A 17,799-nucleotide genomic window follows, 5' to 3' on the forward strand; every position below is an offset into this window, starting at 1 on the left:
TTTACGATACTAAGAATAAAACAGAAAATCAGCAGACTAGAATGCATAATGGTATTGAATGACTATATCAACATGGGGAAATATTTAGAAAAATAAAATACAAACAAAAAAGTAGCTAAAATATTAACTTTCAAAAAAGACTGGAAAGATGTTTATCCATTTCCCAATTAGGAAGCTTAGAAGCCGTCAGAGCCATTGAAGCCTGTAAATCCACACAGTAACATGATTTTATAATATGGTTTTTTTGATATCGCATTAGCCCAGTTCCAAGCAGATGTTAATCTACCATCAATGCAAGAACCTGCTTCTTGGAAGTTGTCTGCGCCGGACCCATCAAATGCATGTTTGAAAAAATCAGAGAGAATTGTCTTTTTTAGATCCTCAACAGATTCAAACTGTGATTTTATCAAATCATAGACAAAGGGATCACGTGCAATGATATCAATCTCAGTGATACACCGCTCTAAAGGATTCAAAATTTGTGGAACTTGTAAATACTTGTCGAGAAAAAACCATGCATTGGGCACTGAGCGATCGCCTAAATGAACTACCGATGAACCAATCCATGACCGTGCCCGTTTTTGAGCTTGTGCAATAACGCTATGCATGGCTCGACCAACTGCTGGACACGATTGAACTCGGTTGAGACCTTGACCGGTATCTACCAGTCGATATCGGCCTTGTAATGAAAGTAGATCATCATCAGCAAGCGCCCACAACATGAACATATCATTCATGATGATGGACCATAAAGTTAGTGATTGGTTAACATAATAATATTGTTTTTCATGATTATGCGATAATCTAGCACCTCCTCTGCCATACGAAATTGCAAGGTTGTAATCCCCTTCAATTTTCTCTGGGTGGAAATATTGCTGTAAGAATTTGATCATTTTTTCCACGGGATTCTTATTCGACCTTAGATACGAAGAATTGTCTCCAATCGAATACAGACATTGCCGGATCTCATCCTGTGTAATCACATCTGGTTTGTAATATCTCTTAGCCAGAGTTTCAATCGCCCGCTCTTTCTGACGGATTTCACTCTGTACTTGTGCTCGACTCTTATGTTCGGGATAAATTTCAGCTGTGGCCTGAATTACAAAGTTATCATCTAATAAATCCAAGCAATTTTTAGACTCTAAAAATGAATAAACCGTCACAATGGGTGTATATAGATCGAACTCCATGACTTGTTTGATTTCTGGTAATCTGGAATCCATGACCTAGCTGATTAGTCTCAATCTATCTTTCTAGATGCGAAATAAATACCATATACATCAATTTCCCAAAGCTATCGCGCATTTTCTCAGGATTCATGATTTTATATCGTCGCCCAATCTCGAAAATACGTTTGAACCATTTAGCATTTCTCGCAAAGTCCTTATCTTGAAACATTTCCTGGCCCAATTTTATATCCGTCGCGACAACCAGACCTGCCAAAATCGAACATATCTCTTGCAACTGACCAATGATTCGACGCGCTTTTGAAGTATATGAAAGCACGTCTACTTTATCAGTATATTCAGATACGTTCAATGCAGCCTCTAGTAAGCGAAGCAGCTTTCGCTCAGTATGTGTAAGTCGGAGAGGGATATACTTGGTCCGCTGCTTGAGCCACGATCCGTATGAAGCAGATCCAGCGGATACAATGACAATTGGATTGTCTGGTGTTTTTAATGTCGCACTTGACTCACTATGTTCCGCTTCAGATGTTGCTGACTTTTCGTCGCCATCACCATCGCCATCGACATCACTATCGTCGTCATCAATATCCATACGATTGATAGATTTCGCGTCTGCCGCAGTCGGATTATTTTCATTCTTCAAGTCTGAAAACTTTTTCACGATATGAGTTTTTCGGTTCTACATGATCAAATTAGCTCTTTATTTCTCGTCTCTTCCAGAAGTGGGATTTCGAAAACATACGCCGGTTCTATGCAGATACCCAAAGCAGACCTCACAGAACTGCTCATCGCAGCCATTACAGAAGACATCTGCTGGCTGATCCCCGCATTCGATGCAAAGTCCAGGTCCAGCGGTAATATTAGTGATATCATGCTCATCCTCTTTACCTGCGCTCGTCGAGTCGGTAAATCCGGGTTCCGATGCCTCTAGCTTCTGCTCTTGTGCTGACAGCATTTCCTCGTCTGCTACAAGAACATCATTGAGGTCCAATTTCACCATTTTTAAGCTTGGAATCTTTTTATTCTAAACTGTTTTCTGCTGAATGGATTATGGTCGTGGAACTAGGCAAACTTGAAAGAGATATTTGGAAAGATTTCTCCTCGGACGGAATTTCTAGCTGTGCCTAATTGTGGGGCCAAAACTCCCAGATAGTGGCGCTAAATCTCTCGCTTACAAGGCGTAATTGTACCCGATATAAGTTGGGTCTGCAATCAGCTTACTATCAGCCATTCATTCATCTATGCTCTAGGTATAATACAAAATTCGACACGAGCACAATGCCAAAAACACTGCCAAGAGTGCTAACTATTGCTGGTAATTGAAATATAATATTTGTGTGATTGGCAGAAGATCTCATATTTTTGCAGGATCTGACTCCTCCGGGGGAGCAGGCATAGAGGCCGACCTGAAGACCTTTACTGTTCATGGATGTTATGGAATGACATGCATAACAGGACTGACAGCTCAGAACAGTATGTATTAGTCTCTTCGGAATCTGCTGCATCTATTAACTCAGGGATAGCAACTGGCGTAATCGATATATTCCCGGTCACTCCTGAATTTGTGTCTACGGCACTGGATGCGGTGTTCGCTGATGTCGGTACAGATGCAGTGAAACTTGGCATGTTGACTTCAATGGAAACAATTAAAGCTGTCACATTGAAATTGATTGAATACAAGGCTACCAATATTATAGTTGATCCGGTTATGATCAGCACTTCCGGATCCAAAGTGGGTTTTTTTTAATATCAATCATGGTTCCCAACTAACAGTGATTAGTTACTTCCTGATTCAGCTGCTCAAGCATATTTGACCGATATGTTTCCACTGGCTACACTAATAACTCCGAATCTGGGAGAGGCCATCTTTCTCAATTCGTTAATATCTGGAGAAATGGCTTCGGTAGAATCTTTAGACGACGTCAAGACTCTGGCAAAAAGTTTGTACCAGCTCGGATCTAAATATGTGCTCGTCAAAGGTGGCCACTTGCCACTCAATCAAGACTATCAAAAAGCAACAGAGCAAGATGCAGAGAAGTTAGTTGTTGACGTATTGTATGATGGAACTGAATTTGAGTTGATTCAGTCTTCATACCATGTCACTAAGAATTCTCATGGAACGGGCTGTACTTTATCATGTAAGTTTAATTTTTAATAATATTGACGTATTCATACTGGTGCGTTCAATTCTTCTCAGTTCTAACAATTTGCAGCTGCGATTGCTGCAAACCTAGCAAAAGGTCAATCAATTTCCGAGGCTGTCACGAATGGAATAGATTTCGTTCAAGGCGCTCTTTCTGATGGGCTTCAAATTGGTCATGGAAACGGTCCCATTAACCATTTATACAAGTTTGCATTAATATAACTGACTCTTACTTATTTTGAATTGTGATTATGTAATCAATATTTCTAGACCCTTAGTTCGTTACAAAAAAAGTTTGATGAATGCCATATTAATATCATTGATATTGTAATTAAAGTATCTATGTGTGTGTGTTTCTTCTCTTATTCGTTATAACAATTAGTATTAATAGTGTTATAATGAATCTGAACATACGGAATATCAAGTTAATCTACGGTTTGAGATGGTCTTGTATTCAAAGATGTCTCTTCCACAAGGATCCAACATATCGGATCTATCGCTATTCGACTGGTAAGTAATTGAGCAGGCAGTTTAGTAAATCAAAAACTAAAGAAATAGAATCGAAATATGACGGAAAGGCGAAGTTCTATCGGAGAGACATACTGGATGTGGAATCTACAGGTACAAGATTAGTACCTGCGAAACCAGAGGTTGAGCCGGAACTAGACGAAAATGCCGAGCGATATAATGCGAACCAAATAGATTTGATTGGAGGCGTCGAGTATCACTTACACGATGATGAGTATCAGGTTGGCGAGATATCCACAGATGTGGCGAAGACTCCATGGTATATGCGAGGCTTGCTAGATCCAAGGACTGTCGATAGACCGATAATTGGAATGCCGGAGATCCCTGCCGATGCACCCAAGGAATTAGAAGATGTGGTGAAATATTTAATCCGCGATCTTGGTCTTCAGGAACTGGTTGTCGTGGACCTGCGTGATCAAGGACAGCATGTGGGGGAAGATGCGATTATGGTTATCGCTTCTTCGCGGAGCTCTAAACATCTAGATCGAACGGCGGAATTATTACGAGTTCATTTAAAGAAGACTTATCGCTGCAAGCCTCGGATAGAAGGGTTTTTAGGACGCCAAAAAATGAAGTACAGCGAGCGACGAGTCGAAAAGAAATTGTCAAAATACACGGGTGATATAGAAGCGTATGAGATGGATATGCGGTACAATCATCAGAATTCGTGGGTATTTGTGGATACAAAGCTCAAAGGAATTCGGATTCATATAGTCACAAATGATAAACGATGGGAACTTGATTTGGAGAACTTTTGGAAGCACGAGTTGCCTGATATGCAACGAAAGCTCGACAAGCAAAGTGGCCAGGACTTAGTCATGTTGGAGTATACAACGACAAAGCAGCGACGAAAGATAGCGCGCAAGTTGGGGAAAAAGGGTGGACCATCACTTGATGATATGCCTGACCGGCCGGAAGAGGAGACTTTGGAATTTCAGATGTTCAATCAAAACGTACAGAGGTCAACAGTTGACACCCATCGTGCTTCTGGCATCCATCCAGCCAGTTTCCCTGTTTTTCGGCGTGGATTTCACACTGGTCGGATCTTGAACACAGAACGCGTAGACCCCCCAAGCGGAACGAGCAACTCTGTGTCAGTATTCGATCCGCTTGTGTTCCCTACAAAGGAGAAATATGAGTCTGAAATTCGGCAAATTGTTGAGTCAGTCGAGTCGGCTTTGAGAAGGGTTGTCGATAACAGGACTCGGCAAACATTAGAACATGCGGAGACTATTGCACGAAGAGCTATAATTCCACTGACGATTGCTGGACAAGAAGATCTAGTGTATGAACTTGGGCGATACTTAGCATCCACGGAGATATTTTCGGCAGATGGAGATACGCTGGAAAGTCTATATTATGCAGTGCAGACGAATAATTTGATCAACACTTTTCGACTTCCGACAATAGATCAGGGTCTGAACGAGGAACTACGAACTGCCTATGTGGAAGCTATGAATGAGGAGTCGCGTCATTTCAAACTGAAGGAAGGATCTCTTTTTTTTCGAAATCGTACCGGGTCGAGTCTGTCAAGTTCGCAATCAGTGCCTCCTGCGATTGTGTGGAGACGACGATTGGAATATTTGCAAGTTGCGCATTCGTTGGCACCGGATCGAGTGATTTCAAGTGAGATTACGATGCATTTACTTTTACAACGATCATGTGGACTTACAATCAGCCGGCAAGATTTCTATCTTGGGTTGGCTGCGCTAACGACGAGTCAACAGTTCACGCCAAAGAAGTATCGGCAAAGGACCATTTATCCTCGGCATGCAGTTCTAAAGATCAGCGACAAGCGGTTTCGAACGATCACAAAATACTTACGGACAGTTGGACGACTGACAACGCCGGCGATCAATGAAGAAGACATAGAAATTGATTTGATTATGGGGTTGATTTGTGCTACAACGGCGACAAAGCCAGGCACAGCACCGGCGTCATATGGTCGAGGGAGCAGAGTTCCGCCTACACCAGTTGTTCGTGCAGATGAAGATAATTCTAAGATTCTTGCAGTGATCAAACCCGTGGACATGCGAGCGACAGTACTAGACAATTATGTGATTCGTCAAGGGATCCCTATTACCTCTGAGTATATTGTGCAGATGATGACGTTATTAGCCGAGTCGCAACGGTTCGAAGTATTCTGGAAACGCTGGAAAGATATCCATACGTGGGGCTTGGAGCGGCCGCGATGGCTCTGGACTGTAGTGGCGACGTTAATTGCACAGAGTGGGAATTTCTCTGAGGTGGTGTACTTTTTACATAGTCAGTGGGACACAATGATTTACGAGATTCAAGCGAGTGAAAACACGTTTGGGCAGGACTTTGAAATGACGGACGAGTTACGACAGGCGATCGTGATTTGTTTGGAGTTGGCCGACCCGAATTGTGCCTCGTTCAAAGAAGCGGCCAAGATCTGTGGATGGAAACCAGAAGAGGTCGACAAGGTCGATGAGGGACTGGGCTGGGATACAAGGAGGAAGGCCAAGCAAGAGTTGCAAAAAGCGGAGGATAAAGAAACGCAGGAGGAGGAAGATTTATTTCATTCTTGAGTATATTACTTGTGTATATATTGAATTTGTAGGTAATTATTATTCAAGTCCCAGGTCGAGAGAACCTAGAAATTTTATGTGTTCAAGGCCAGTAGGCATGTATTCCTGGTCGACTTTACCGTCTGCATAGTCAGGATTGTATTTATAATCCTTTCCATACCCGAGTTCTTTCATGAGCTTCGTAGGAGCATTGCGAAGATGGATGGGTATGACCGCTGCCGCGAACAGGGGATCGTTTTTCAGTCCTGATTTAACAGCGTTGTAGGCTCGATAGACTTTTACTGATTTCTTCGCAGTGGCAAGTTTGACCGCACAATGAGCTAGAATGACGTCGCATTCGGGCATACCCAGACGTTCGACAGCTTCAAAAGTCGAGACAGCAAACGGCAGACAAGAATCATCGACTAGTCCGATGTCTTCAGAAGCCATTCGGATAAGACGGCGCGCTATGTAGAGGGGTGATTCGCCGGATTCAAGCATCCGTCCAAGATAAAACAAGGCTGCATCAGGGTCTGATCCGCGGATCGATTTGTGCAACGCCGATATGGTATCGTAGTGTGCATCCCCCATGCGGTCATATAAAAGATGACTACGAGTGAGATCAGATTTTAAATCGGTCAACGTTATAACCATCGCCTCAGAATGTTGCTGCTTATGGTGAAGGGTTTCTTGGTTCGTTCGGGGGAGGTCCGGATCAAGACGAGAATGGACGGCAATTTCAAGTAGATTTATTGCGGTTCGGCCGTCGCCATCAGCCAACCCAGAAAGATATTTCAAACCATCTTCGGTGACAACCCCAGAATCACATGGCTTAAGTTCAGGATAGTTTGAGATAAGAGAACGAGATAGCCTTGACAAAACTGTGAATAGTTGATCGGTTGTGAGCTTCTGCAGCGTAAACGTGCGACATCGCGATAACAACGCTCCGTTTAACTTAAATGAAGGATTCTCAGTTGTCGCTCCGATCAGCAGAATTTCGCCTCGCTCAATGTATGGCAAAAATATATCTTGTTGAGCTCGATTAAATCTGTGCACTTCGTCGAGAAATAAATAGGTCCGGCGTTTGGTCAAGCGCAGCTCATTACGCGCTTCTTCAAATACTTTTTTGCAGTCGTTCACCGATGCCGAGGTAGCCGACAATTCCACAAACCGAGATTTTGTCGCACCGGCTATTAGCCGTGCTAACGTAGTCTTACCAACACCAGGAGGGCCCCATAGAATCATCGACGGACAGCTGTCGGCTGCTGTAGTTAGTTCTGCTGCGGCAGTAGGGTGAGGTTGCGAAGCTGAACTTACTGGCAATAAAACGACGTAAAATTCCGTTGGGACCGACAAGATTCTCTTGACCAACAAATTCATCAAGCGTTTTTGGTCGGGCTAATTCAGCTAGTGGTCGGATATTGACTATCACTTTTGCTCGTTTGGCCTCCGGTAGACTCGGACTCTGACTGGGTGGATCGGAGCTGAGAACATTGTCGGCAGATTTGCGCTTTCGATCTGACACTTCGCTTAGCTGAGATGACTTACTACCACAACAGCTATCCAAATGTTGATTTATTTGGTCGTACCGAACAGAATCGTGGCATACTGGACATTCCACCATTTTGCGTTTCGACTTTCAATATACAGGAATGTATCATATAGCGGAACGCGTTTGCATCTAGATGTCAGGTGATGTCAGGTGATTACGCGCTCACATGGATTATATAATATACTGCATATTCTAGCAGAGATATTTGTTTTAAGAAAACAAATTTATTCTCGCAAATGCACATATATCATTAAAAAAAATATGAGAAATAGTTTAGTCAATTCAAATATATCAAGTAAGGCAGCTCTGCCCAGATAGAATTTCGACCATCGAGATTAATCGAATCATATTAAGTGAATGAGGTATAAACTAACGAAAACAAATCTAAATTCTGTAAATAAGAACGATATTAAAAGTATTTCTGCCAATATACTATCGACCCAATCAATCTCATTATGTCTTAATTGAAATGCAGTCCTAAATAAGTCAATGTAGTTCTATTAAGTCCCTCAAGTCATACTAGTCCTAAAAGTTCAAATGAAACTTTACTGCAAGACTGCAAGACGGGATTCAGTAACGGTCAATGACGTGGATCTGTCAACGTCGCTGACCGACCAACTTTGGAAAACTGCAAGCGGCAGCCGGAGTTATCTGACGGATATCTTCTCTTCACAGCCATTATATTCGCAGTGAGCTGAAATTCCGCAAGTTGGATTGAAAGTAAGCTGGAAGTAAGCTAATGAGCTAAATGGAGATACCGATTATTCGCGCATAAAGAAATAAATAAAAATATCTAGCCGTTAGACCGGAATACAAAACTTTTTTAGAGTAAATACGTAATATCCTCGAGCAAGACAGAAATAGCAAACAAAATCACTGAGAAATCACAAAGAACCATAAAGAACCATAGAAAAAACGTAAATTTGCGGAAGAAAATAAAAAATACAGAGAAGCAATCACAAAAAAAAACATTAAAAACAGTCAGAAAAAAAAAAGGCAATCAAAAGATAAAAAAATAAGCAAGACAACTAGCACACACCAGAATATGTAACAGTAATGATATATAAGCTTTCAATCATGTAATTATGTGATTATGTAACCGTATAACTATATAATTAAATAATTGTATAGCTGAATATCTGTAAACAAGACGTCTAGCATGTAGTAGTCTAAATTGCATTCAGTGCATAATGAATTGTAAGGACGGAGATAGAAGTACAGATTGATTGATGATGTGCCGCGCATTGAAGCCTCGAGACAATGTCAGTGTCTCGAACTCCTGTCCGCCAGCATGGACGACGGACAGATGCAGTTAAGACCGATCTGGATGAAATGCGAATAATGATAGATTAAGTGCAGGGTCGTAAGTAGCGGGAAAATGTTGCGATGAAATGATGACGAAGGAGGAAATTGGATTCAAATGGGGTCGACGAAGGGAGCAGCAGTAAGAAAGTGAAGTTAATGCAGCGAATCTATTGAGAATCATAAAATTTCCGCAAAGCCTTTTCACTCTCAGCATAATCGTGACGAACAGTGATCAACAAGGGCGATATCTGCGACAGAGCAAGCGTGGGGTCGCTAATGTCATTGTCGCCGGCAGCATCTTTTCCGGCCCCCAGGTGCTGGATTTTCTCACAGGTGTCTTTCACAAGCGTCAGTCCGAGAGCAGCAGACGAGCCTTTAAGAAAATGGCCCAAAGAAGATAGTTCTTTGAGATCCTTGTGGGCCCTGTATTGTAGATTAGCACTTCCATCATCATCAAGGTCATTACATCATAGCAGCAAAAAAATGGCAATAGACATACAGTGCTTCATCCATCTTCGTGAACGTGGTCTCGGCCTGCTCAAAGAAGTTGAGCACGATAGAATGCGAGAACTCGCGGTCGGTCTCGTCATCGTCCATCTCGAGCAGCTGATTGAAGATGCTGAAGTCGATGATGGTGGGGATATCAGCAGTCGCCATGGCCATTGTTTCGGGGGAGGGGGAGAAGAGGCGGAGGGAAAGGAGCGTAGGCAAGGAAAGCAGTAAAGGTAAGAAGTCGTAAAAACGGAGAAAGTCCGCAGCGATAGATGCGAGTTTCAACTAAGTATTCGACAGCGCAGAACCAGAACCTACAAAGAAATAAAACTGAACAGAAAACAGGGTTGCAACAGTGTAAAAGGGAAGCGACAAACTGTATTTCCCTGTGGGATATACGGACCCAGCGGGACTTGGATGACGATGGTGATTATGTAAGAGCTGCTTTGGCGGGTAGACTTTTCGACTTTCGTACGAGCTATTACGTAATTATTCTTTACAAGCGGATTAATGAGAGCTTCGGTGACATTCTGTGATGCTTTCTTTATGAATGCGATAGTGAATTCGACTCTGTTCTGCTGTCACGATAGCTAAGATAACAGTCGAGCAGCGCGGTGGACGGTCGATAGTGTCACAAAGACAGTACTGCTCTGTAGTTTGTTAGAGTGGGGCCGGAGAGCACGATAAACCAAAACTAGGCCAATTCCGAGCCGAATTTCAAGTTCTTTTTCCGGATATGCGCGTTTTAATTCGCTCTCTTCTACAAACTCAATATCCTGAAGGCTTTTCGCTTAGAATCCTATCAATTGCGCTATCAATCTTTTACCTTTGTCTGCCTCGATATCTTGCTGTCTTGTCGGTCTCGTTTGCTGAGGGTCCTCGCCTCAAGTGGCGCGATTCAGCCACCTGACGTCATATATTGTTGGTAATCAGTTAGGTAATGATGGGTTAACGTCGGATCCAGCATACCGATTATAGTCTAATAGAGATTGATAAAAATTTTAAATATTCAAGATATATAAATATAGATAATACAACTGCTCTGCATGATGAATTGTATCTTTTCGCATATTGGTCGAAAATTCGCGCTGCACAATTAGAGTGCTGAATATCTAGTTGCCGAATATAATTGTCATAAGGCGTTTGGAATCAGAATGTGCTGTTCTGGTGTAACTGTCTATTTCCGATAATTTGGGCTGAATGTCCTGACCAGCAGTGATTGAGTTGTTGTAAAGAAGCGTGCTGATTCAATGTCGGCCTATTTTGCACAATTAATTTCTGCGCAATTCGCATCAATTTAGGAGCAATACGCAAATGTCTACCAGAAGCAAAGCTAGACTCATTATTGCTATCCATTGACTCACAATAGGGCTCAATTTCATATGTTTTTCGATTTATTTACAATGATTTTCAGAAGGAAAGTCAGAGATCTTATCTGCTCAGTGGACTATGTTACATACGGCGAGTATCTCCTCTCAGCATTAGTTACAGCAATGCAACATCAGCCAAATTACAATCCCCAAAAACTTCCTCGAACTATTAATACTACCAGCAATCACATTATATAACTTTTTGGGCATATTCAAGCAGAATAGGAACTAAAATAGACGAAAAAATGTAATATAATATGATTATATAATCATATTAATTAGTCCTCATTAGTCTCTCATTGACTCTTCTTGCGATTACATAATATATACCGGTCTTGTTACTTTCATCACATGATTCGGACTTAGAGTCTTTAGAACCCACTTACACGGTGATATTTTTTGCGATATCTACCACATCCACCAAGTTTTCAATAAACATAATATACGAAAGCAGAGTAAAACAGAGGAACACTATTCTAGGCATGCCTAGTGTAGCTTCTAGCTTTCATGATCCTGATCTGAACTGTCCTCCGACCATCGCAGACATGGCCGGCGACCTCGTCTCCTTCCATGCTTGTCTGCGTTCTTCGACTCGCATTCTAGCACTCGGTGAGTATTAGTCTATTCTACATTTCGTTACAGCTAATGGGCAGTCGGTGCTGGATTATCTGCCTCGTCTGGCTTACCGACTTTCCGCGGGTCTGGCGGCCTCTGGCGAAATCATGATGCCATGGATCTTGCCACGCCAGATGCCTTTTCGACCGATCCTTCACTAGTCTGGCAGTTTTATTCAGCGCGTAGGGCGGCAGCCCTACGAGCACGACCAAATCGAGCCCATTATGCTCTTGCAGAACTTGCACGCCGTAATTCATCATTTCTCATGCTTACGCAGAACGTCGACGGGCTGTCTGTGCGGTCTAACCATCCGCCTCAGCAACTTCTTCAACTACATGGCTCGTTGTTCACGCTCAAATGTACATCTTTCTACTGCGACTATGTCGACTCGTATAACACCAGGCACCCACTAACGCCTGCGCTTGCTTCTTGTGACGACCTCAACTCGCCGTACATCCACATCCCACAGTCGCAACTGCCGCATTGTCCTAAATGCCACGCGGGTCTGCTTCGGCCTGGCGTAGTTTGGTTTGGCGAATCCCTCCCTTACCGAGTTGTCGAACAAGCCGAGCAATTTTTTGAGCAGGGAAAAGTTGATTTGATCCTTGTCATCGGCACGAGCGGCACAGTCTATCCTGCTGCGGGATATGTTGACCGGGTCCGCCAGCAAGGTGGAAAAGTTGCCATATTTAACATCGAGTCCGATGTTCCACTTGAAGAAGAAGAACTTAGTATCTTGGAATCTGAATCCACCGATTCACCAAGATTTAGACGGACTTGGGTATTTCACGGTGATGCTGCAGAATGGGTTCCTCGTGCTCTGGAGCCAGTCGTTGGTGTCATTCCTGATGTGGATGCTGATAATTTGGAGTGCCACTGATTCAACTTTCGTTAATTTGGTAAATTTACAGCTTACACTGGCACTCAAACAATTGTTTTTTACAGGCTATTGAAGACTGAAATTGAGAATCGGCCAGGAGTTAATCTTATCATGGTCATTATGACTAGTTGTGCAAGGTCTCTTTTCATTAAGTGATACTAATACCTTCTCGATCACAGTCCTTTGATCGAGGGATCAATTATTCAATGATCGTTTATACTTCCCAGCTGGGGCACATATCGGGTAAGGGTCGGAGTTAACGTTACTGTTACTCATGTTTACGTAATACGAAACACCTGAACTAATGATAGGAAGTTGATGCCAAAATAATATAGAAGTTTCCTTGTACATTCTTAATGTATTGCAGGAACGCAACAATTGAAATACATTCACTTCGCTATTTCAATCAGGACGATACGGTGTGTCTAGCAGAACAGTCAAGATAAGCACGAAAGATTTGGAACCTAAATTCAATATTCCTGAATATTATTCAGCGAAATTTAGAGTAGATTGAAAATTGCTATTTTCAAGTATTAGGAAAGACCTGTGTCTGCAAATTCCTACTGAATGGCTGAATCTCAAAGTCAATTAGTGGTCTTAGTAGGACTGAATCTCCGGGGACTCATAGCTGAAATATCAAGGATCTGAAACATAAAATTAGGAAGGTTTAGTGGTTTTTAAACTCGGAAACTCGAAGGGCTTTGGTAGTGAGTAATTAGAATGGGATCCGAATCAAGTGATTAGAATATCCTTGATGTCTGATTGTTTCCTGATATGCTACTGCAAAACCAATTCCAGAGCTTACTTGTCTTGACTGCTAGTTTCTATTTGGAAAACTTGAAAAAATAATATTTCAGAATTTGAGGAACAGGGATAATCAACAAGTGCTTTGGAAATGAAACTCATTTGTACAGTTCATAGCTAACATTTGGCTTGATTCTACGGCTGGTAATTTATTAGGATCTATTCGGGGATCTACATCTAGCAATTTAATTGAATCGCGCTTCTATAATCAATGTTTGCTTGGTATAGCAGACATAAACTAAGCAATGCTTGGTTTTTGCTTGCCTTGGTTATACCGGCACGCCCTCTCCTTTCCTCGCAAGCAATTTGCGCATTCAATATTATGTTGTCAATGTCTTCAACTTAGTGTGGTTGAGAGGAATCTACAAATTATAATAGATTATACATACACTGTAAATGAGTACCAAATGCTATTGTATTTGTAAATGCTGAGAGTTAGTAAACAGAAACACTCATTAAAATGTTTCAAAACATATATAAGAATTTCTGGTTCCTTTGGGCAAAGATATTAATGATTATATAACATAGTACGTAATACTATGCGGCGTGTCCGCGGAACTAACGCGTCTTATTAACGCGTCAACAAGCAACAGTTCCTGATTTTTCTTCTATTATGTTTGTTTATGTAATATCTTAACCAAGATTTGATCCCGTCGAATAAATTCAAGATATGGAAACAGTCGTGATTCCACGAGCGAATGCGAATTATTTAAATATGTACGTGGAGCGGGTGGTCAGATTAATAGGACGAGTTACGCGAGTTGAAGGGACGCGGGCAATTATTGATTCTGCGGGCTCAATCACGATCACTTCTTTTACAGTACGTTTTTTTAATTATTTCAATGGATCTGAAGTTTTAAAATAGTCAGGACTCTGATGTTAGTGAGGGACATATTTATGAACTTACTGGTCGTGTTGGACAGGATATGTCCATTGAAATGTTAAACTGCTACGATTTTGGAACTACGGGCGGTGAGTCGATTTTGGTTTCCTGCTGATTTGAAAATTTAGTTTCCTAATATAGATATATGACAGATCTGGATAATGCAAATGCGATGGTGGAATTATATCAAAAAAATCAAGAGTTTTACAGGGGTTGAAGTTATGTATTGCCGTTCTAATATTAAAACAAAATTTGAAGCTACATTTGCATCCTTTACATCATTTACACTCATTAATCCTTGGTGCCAGATATCAACGTAATCAATCAATTGGTTCTGTCTATTCCTAATCTGACGATAGCATTTGAAATTTCACCGCCCCCGGGTTGTTCCGATCCATATTGCGCTGATAATTTGAATCATCGCTTGTCCTTACCCATGTAGATGCAAAAAAGTACTGTAGTTTTTCAGAACATGATTGATACTACGATACGATATGATTTCCTCAGCAAATTATGTCCAGTCATAATAGTTCAGTTTGCAAAATTATGTTGTGGCTGTAAAGCAATGCAATTCAATAATCAGTTATCCGCTGTCGCTACCGTAGGATTCAAAAGCTTAGAAGTATGACTAATCAATTATTCATCGATCCTAACCTGAAGTCATCGCGTATTCTCAAACTATCTGAAATCTACACAAGTACAAAACTACAACAATAATAATAACAAGAATGGATATCACGGACGCGTCAGACTGGAAGACGACGATTGCACCAGAGCTTAGTAACTTGGATAGTGGACTGCGATGTCGAATTTGTCGGGATTTTTTCTCTGCACCGATGATGGCGGAATGCTCGCATTCGTTTTGCTCGCTGTGCATTAGACGTAGTATAGCTACAACGCCGAGAAGTGAGGAGCCCAAGTGTCCTATTTGTAGGGCTTCCGTGGTAGAGGTTCGATTGAGACGCAATCAGAGTTTAGAGGAGCTTGTGCAGTGGTTTAAGACTGCCAGGAAGGGATTGTTAGAGGTGACGGCTCGGCCACAGCAGCAAGTACAGCAAAATTCAGAGTCGAAACTGGCGCCGTTACAGGATGAGAGAGAAGTAAAAGAAGGAACGGCAATAGCAAAGATATCTGCGGAATCGGGAAATTTAGTTGTTTGTCCTGTATGCAACAAACCAATGACCGAAGAGAAAGTGATTCAGCATATCGACGAATGTCTCTCGACAAATTCCTCCACGACTATTCAGACTGCTACTAGTTCTATAACACCTAGTTCCGGGCTACGATTGAATAAATCCATCCAGTCAACAAGGAAAGACCGAGGTGATATCGTTCTCAAAGCACTGCCCAAGATTCAATATGGAATCATAAACGAATCGCGACTACGATCGAAACTGCAGGACCTCGGTATTCCAAGCCACGGAACAAAACCGCAACTTCAGAACAGACATACAGAGTGGGTTAGTATCTGGAATGCAAATATTGATAGCGTGCAGCCTAAGTCCAAAAAAGAGTTGCTCCAAGATTTGAGCGAATGGGAACTCACAGTTAATGTTCCGACAACAAAAATTGCCAATCTCGATTCGGAATTGTGGAATCGCTCGTATCGGTCTGAGTTTGATTTATTGATTGCTAGAGCTAAGCAGTCAAATACTGTAAATACTGTTTATTCTGAAAATACTGATCTTACTAGTCATGATGATCAAAGCATGAATCAACTCAAAGAAGATATTGAAGAGAATATCGGCCAGGATATCAAACCTGATGCTGCTCCAGATGCAATATCAAGTACAGTGCCTTCCAAACGTTCGTTGGAAATAGACTAATATTGCATATTATGTATGATTGGCATAGAATGTATATAATTGGATCAACTTGAAGACTGTATATAATTGGAGTAACCGGATTGTTCGTTTGTATTGATGGTTTGGATTAGTTGTATTGAAATTGGATATTCCGAAGATGTGACTTAATGAATATACTAAATATGAACAATATGAACCATTAAATAAACAAACCACGATCTGACAGTAGATTAGCTTATTAAGTTAGCCTTGGCCGTCTCTTCTTTTGAGCTTCTTGAATCAAGGTTCGGAACTGAATTGAGATTGATTTTCGCAAATAATTCTTCCAGTTCATCGTTGGGGCGGCTTTCAGATTCATGTGGTTCTGCCGGTTTTCGACCTGGCATGGAAGGTAGTGCTGAATTACGTGTCTGATCCAATATCTGATTGTACTCGTCTTCAATCTCATCATCCTCCACAACTGTATCACCCAAAACTTTTGAAATCTCGTCTGTATCACCAATCAAAGCTGATAGCTTATCCCCGATCTCCGTTGCTCGTTCAACATCGACCGAGTTATTCAATTTCTCCAGGACTGTAGCTGAGGTTTCCATGATCTTGACCATATCAACGTTATCTTTGGCCGACTCGATACTATGAAGCAAAGTTTCCAATTGGAGTCTGTACGCTACCAATTTCTGGATACCATTTTCTGCCAGCTTAATTTTTTTAAGTTCGTTCAGGCCGAGTTTCTTGTTGTGCTGCGTTTGTTGAGGTCTGTTGAGGATTTCACTAAGCTTAGTTCGACTAGATGTCTCTGATTGTTCATGCTGCTGGATGCGATCTTCGAGAATTCGCATCGAGCTTTTAAGTTGCGCAATTGAGATCTCTTCGTCGGTTATTTCTGCCAATTCAGTGTGAGTTCTGAACTTGATCACCGTGCCAGAAATCTTGGCCTGTCCTACGTCCCGCGCAAGATATCTAAATAAGACTTCGAAATCGGAATTGGTCAAATACGTGTCAGACGCCTCTTTGAATGGATTTCGAGAATATAGGTGTCGAACCATCTCGAAAGTATATACACCGCTATTCATTGGATCGAGCTTTACTCGATCAAGTAAAACTTTCGCAGCTCGCTCGACGTTATCGAGCATAACGAATTCTTGATCGATTTCAGATTGTCGAGTCCACGTCGATATTGTATCATATAAGTAATGAATTTTTGTGTCTCGAAATGCCCAGCTGACGGCGGAACTTGTATATCTGACGATCCGCCATTGCGGATTTGCAAAGATGCTCGTCGTAGCTTCAGTGAACTTTGCTAGCGGTATGAACTTTTTGCTCGCAACTTGTTCCTGATAAACGGCAGAGAGACTGAGAGGTCGACCAAATTTGACGGTCGCCAGTTCGTCCAGTAATGGCTTACCCGTGTGCAGAATTAGCCGGTTATCTTGATAACCAGCACGTAGCGAGCTCGCAAGCCCAGCAGCCCACGATCGCACGTTGGCTTCAAAACCATCTGGATTTGTATCTTTGAGACGACTGAAATCGGAATATAATGACGCCAGACGACTCTCCGTGAAGTCTGGCAGTGAGAAAATGTGGCTTTGTATAGTCATTGGACTTTGGTAGAAAGTAGTTTTTCAACCTGTTTGGTTTGGGAGGATAATAAATATTTGTTGCCAGTTACTATATTTGAGTTTGTTTGTCGAAGAGTAGCACATC

The 17,799-nt window shown here is 41.8% G+C and overlaps 9 protein-coding genes across 9 annotated transcripts; 5 read left to right on the top strand and 4 right to left on the bottom strand.

Moving 5' to 3' along the window:
• Window positions 1–176: 176 nt before the first annotated feature.
• On the bottom strand, window positions 177–2,187 carry V1516DRAFT_685391 (uncharacterized protein; the record flags this gene model as incomplete). The annotated part of the gene is made up of 3 exons (XM_066923616.1): window positions 177–1,226; window positions 1,273–1,866; window positions 1,930–2,187. 3 exons carry the CDS (start codon window positions 2,185–2,187, stop codon window positions 177–179), a joined length of 1,902 nt encoding a protein of 633 aa, XP_066777159.1.
• Window positions 2,188–2,416: 229 nt separating this feature from the next.
• V1516DRAFT_674501 (pyridoxamine kinase) lies at window positions 2,417–3,661 on the top strand. The gene is made up of 4 exons (XM_066922100.1): window positions 2,417–2,660; window positions 2,711–2,919; window positions 2,968–3,325; window positions 3,401–3,661. The coding sequence occupies exons 1-4, from the start codon at window positions 2,627–2,629 to the stop codon at window positions 3,550–3,552; spliced, it is 753 nt and encodes a 250-aa protein (XP_066777160.1). The 5' UTR covers window positions 2,417–2,626; the 3' UTR covers window positions 3,553–3,661.
• A 5-nt stretch (window positions 3,662–3,666) lies between these two features.
• On the top strand, window positions 3,667–6,504 carry V1516DRAFT_674504 (uncharacterized protein). The gene is made up of 2 exons (XM_066922101.1): window positions 3,667–3,840; window positions 3,889–6,504. The coding sequence occupies exons 1-2, from the start codon at window positions 3,729–3,731 to the stop codon at window positions 6,408–6,410; spliced, it is 2,634 nt and encodes an 877-aa protein (XP_066777161.1). The 5' UTR covers window positions 3,667–3,728; the 3' UTR covers window positions 6,411–6,504.
• On the bottom strand, window positions 6,413–8,033 carry V1516DRAFT_711798 (DNA polymerase III, clamp loader complex, gamma/delta/delta subunit). Its single transcript, XM_066924272.1, has 2 exons — window positions 7,707–8,033; window positions 6,413–7,651 (listed from the first exon to the last, which is right to left on the bottom strand). Exons 1-2 carry the CDS (start codon window positions 8,011–8,013, stop codon window positions 6,450–6,452), a joined length of 1,509 nt encoding a protein of 502 aa, XP_066777162.1. The 5' UTR covers window positions 8,014–8,033; the 3' UTR covers window positions 6,413–6,449.
• A 1,380-nt stretch (window positions 8,034–9,413) lies between these two features.
• Window positions 9,414–9,903, bottom strand: V1516DRAFT_624445 (signal transduction histidine kinase; the record flags this gene model as incomplete). Its single annotated transcript, XM_066919663.1, has 2 exons — window positions 9,414–9,669; window positions 9,746–9,903. The coding sequence occupies 2 exons, from the start codon at window positions 9,901–9,903 to the stop codon at window positions 9,414–9,416; spliced, it is 414 nt and encodes a 137-aa protein (XP_066777163.1).
• Window positions 9,904–11,590: 1,687 nt separating this feature from the next.
• On the top strand, window positions 11,591–12,603 carry V1516DRAFT_685396 (DHS-like NAD/FAD-binding domain-containing protein; the record flags this gene model as incomplete). Its single annotated transcript, XM_066923617.1, has 2 exons — window positions 11,591–11,717; window positions 11,762–12,603. 2 exons carry the CDS (start codon window positions 11,591–11,593, stop codon window positions 12,601–12,603), a joined length of 969 nt encoding a protein of 322 aa, XP_066777164.1.
• Window positions 12,604–14,032: 1,429 nt separating this feature from the next.
• V1516DRAFT_650609 (replication factor A protein 3) lies at window positions 14,033–14,790 on the top strand. The gene is made up of 3 exons (XM_066920246.1): window positions 14,033–14,227; window positions 14,277–14,379; window positions 14,443–14,790. The coding sequence occupies exons 1-3, from the start codon at window positions 14,078–14,080 to the stop codon at window positions 14,505–14,507; spliced, it is 318 nt and encodes a 105-aa protein (XP_066777165.1). The 5' UTR covers window positions 14,033–14,077; the 3' UTR covers window positions 14,508–14,790.
• A 201-nt stretch (window positions 14,791–14,991) lies between these two features.
• On the top strand, window positions 14,992–16,396 carry V1516DRAFT_674520 (E3 ubiquitin-protein ligase). Its single transcript, XM_066922102.1, has one exon. It carries the CDS (start codon window positions 15,019–15,021, stop codon window positions 16,114–16,116), a length of 1,098 nt encoding a protein of 365 aa, XP_066777166.1. The 5' UTR covers window positions 14,992–15,018; the 3' UTR covers window positions 16,117–16,396.
• On the bottom strand, window positions 16,326–17,693 carry V1516DRAFT_685398 (Snf7-domain-containing protein; the record flags this gene model as incomplete). The annotated part of the gene is made up of 1 exon (XM_066923618.1): window positions 16,326–17,693. The coding sequence occupies one exon, from the start codon at window positions 17,691–17,693 to the stop codon at window positions 16,326–16,328; it is 1,368 nt and encodes a 455-aa protein (XP_066777167.1).
• Between the last annotated feature and the right edge of the window lie 106 nt (window positions 17,694–17,799).

The sequence above is a fragment of the Lipomyces oligophaga genome (assembly GCF_038497815.1).
Source record: "Lipomyces oligophaga strain CBS 7107 unplaced genomic scaffold V1516scaffold_4, whole genome shotgun sequence".
NCBI lineage: Eukaryota > Fungi > Ascomycota > Lipomycetes > Lipomycetales > Lipomycetaceae > Lipomyces > [Lipomyces] oligophaga.

Coding starts and splice junctions, on each gene's coding strand:
- V1516DRAFT_674501 (XM_066922100.1), top strand. CDS start 2,627: ATGACATGCATAACAGGACTGACAGCTCAGAACA. Junction 2,920..2,967: donor TCAGCACTTCCGGATCCAAA/GTGGGTTTTTTT, acceptor AACAGTGATTAG/TTACTTCCTGATTCAGCTGC. Junction 3,326..3,400: donor AACGGGCTGTACTTTATCAT/GTAAGTTTAATT, acceptor AACAATTTGCAG/CTGCGATTGCTGCAAACCTA.
- V1516DRAFT_674504 (XM_066922101.1), top strand. CDS start 3,729: ATGAATCTGAACATACGGAATATCAAGTTAATCTACGGTTTGAGATGG. Junction 3,841..3,888: donor GATCTATCGCTATTCGACTG/GTAAGTAATTGA, acceptor CTAAAGAAATAG/AATCGAAATATGACGGAAAG.
- V1516DRAFT_711798 (XM_066924272.1), bottom strand. CDS start 8,013: ATGGTGGAATGTCCAGTATGCCACGATTCTGTTCGGTACGACCAAATA. Junction 7,652..7,706: donor TTTACGTCGTTTTATTGCCA/GTAAGTTCAGCT, acceptor TAACTACAGCAG/CCGACAGCTGTCCGTCGATG.
- V1516DRAFT_650609 (XM_066920246.1), top strand. CDS start 14,078: ATGGAAACAGTCGTGATTCCACGAGCGAATGCGAATTATTTAAATATG. Junction 14,228..14,276: donor TCACGATCACTTCTTTTACA/GTACGTTTTTTT, acceptor TAAAATAGTCAG/GACTCTGATGTTAGTGAGGG. Junction 14,380..14,442: donor CGATTTTGGAACTACGGGCG/GTGAGTCGATTT, acceptor GATATATGACAG/ATCTGGATAATGCAAATGCG.
- V1516DRAFT_674520 (XM_066922102.1), top strand. CDS start 15,019: ATGGATATCACGGACGCGTCAGACTGGAAGACGACGATTGCACCAGAG.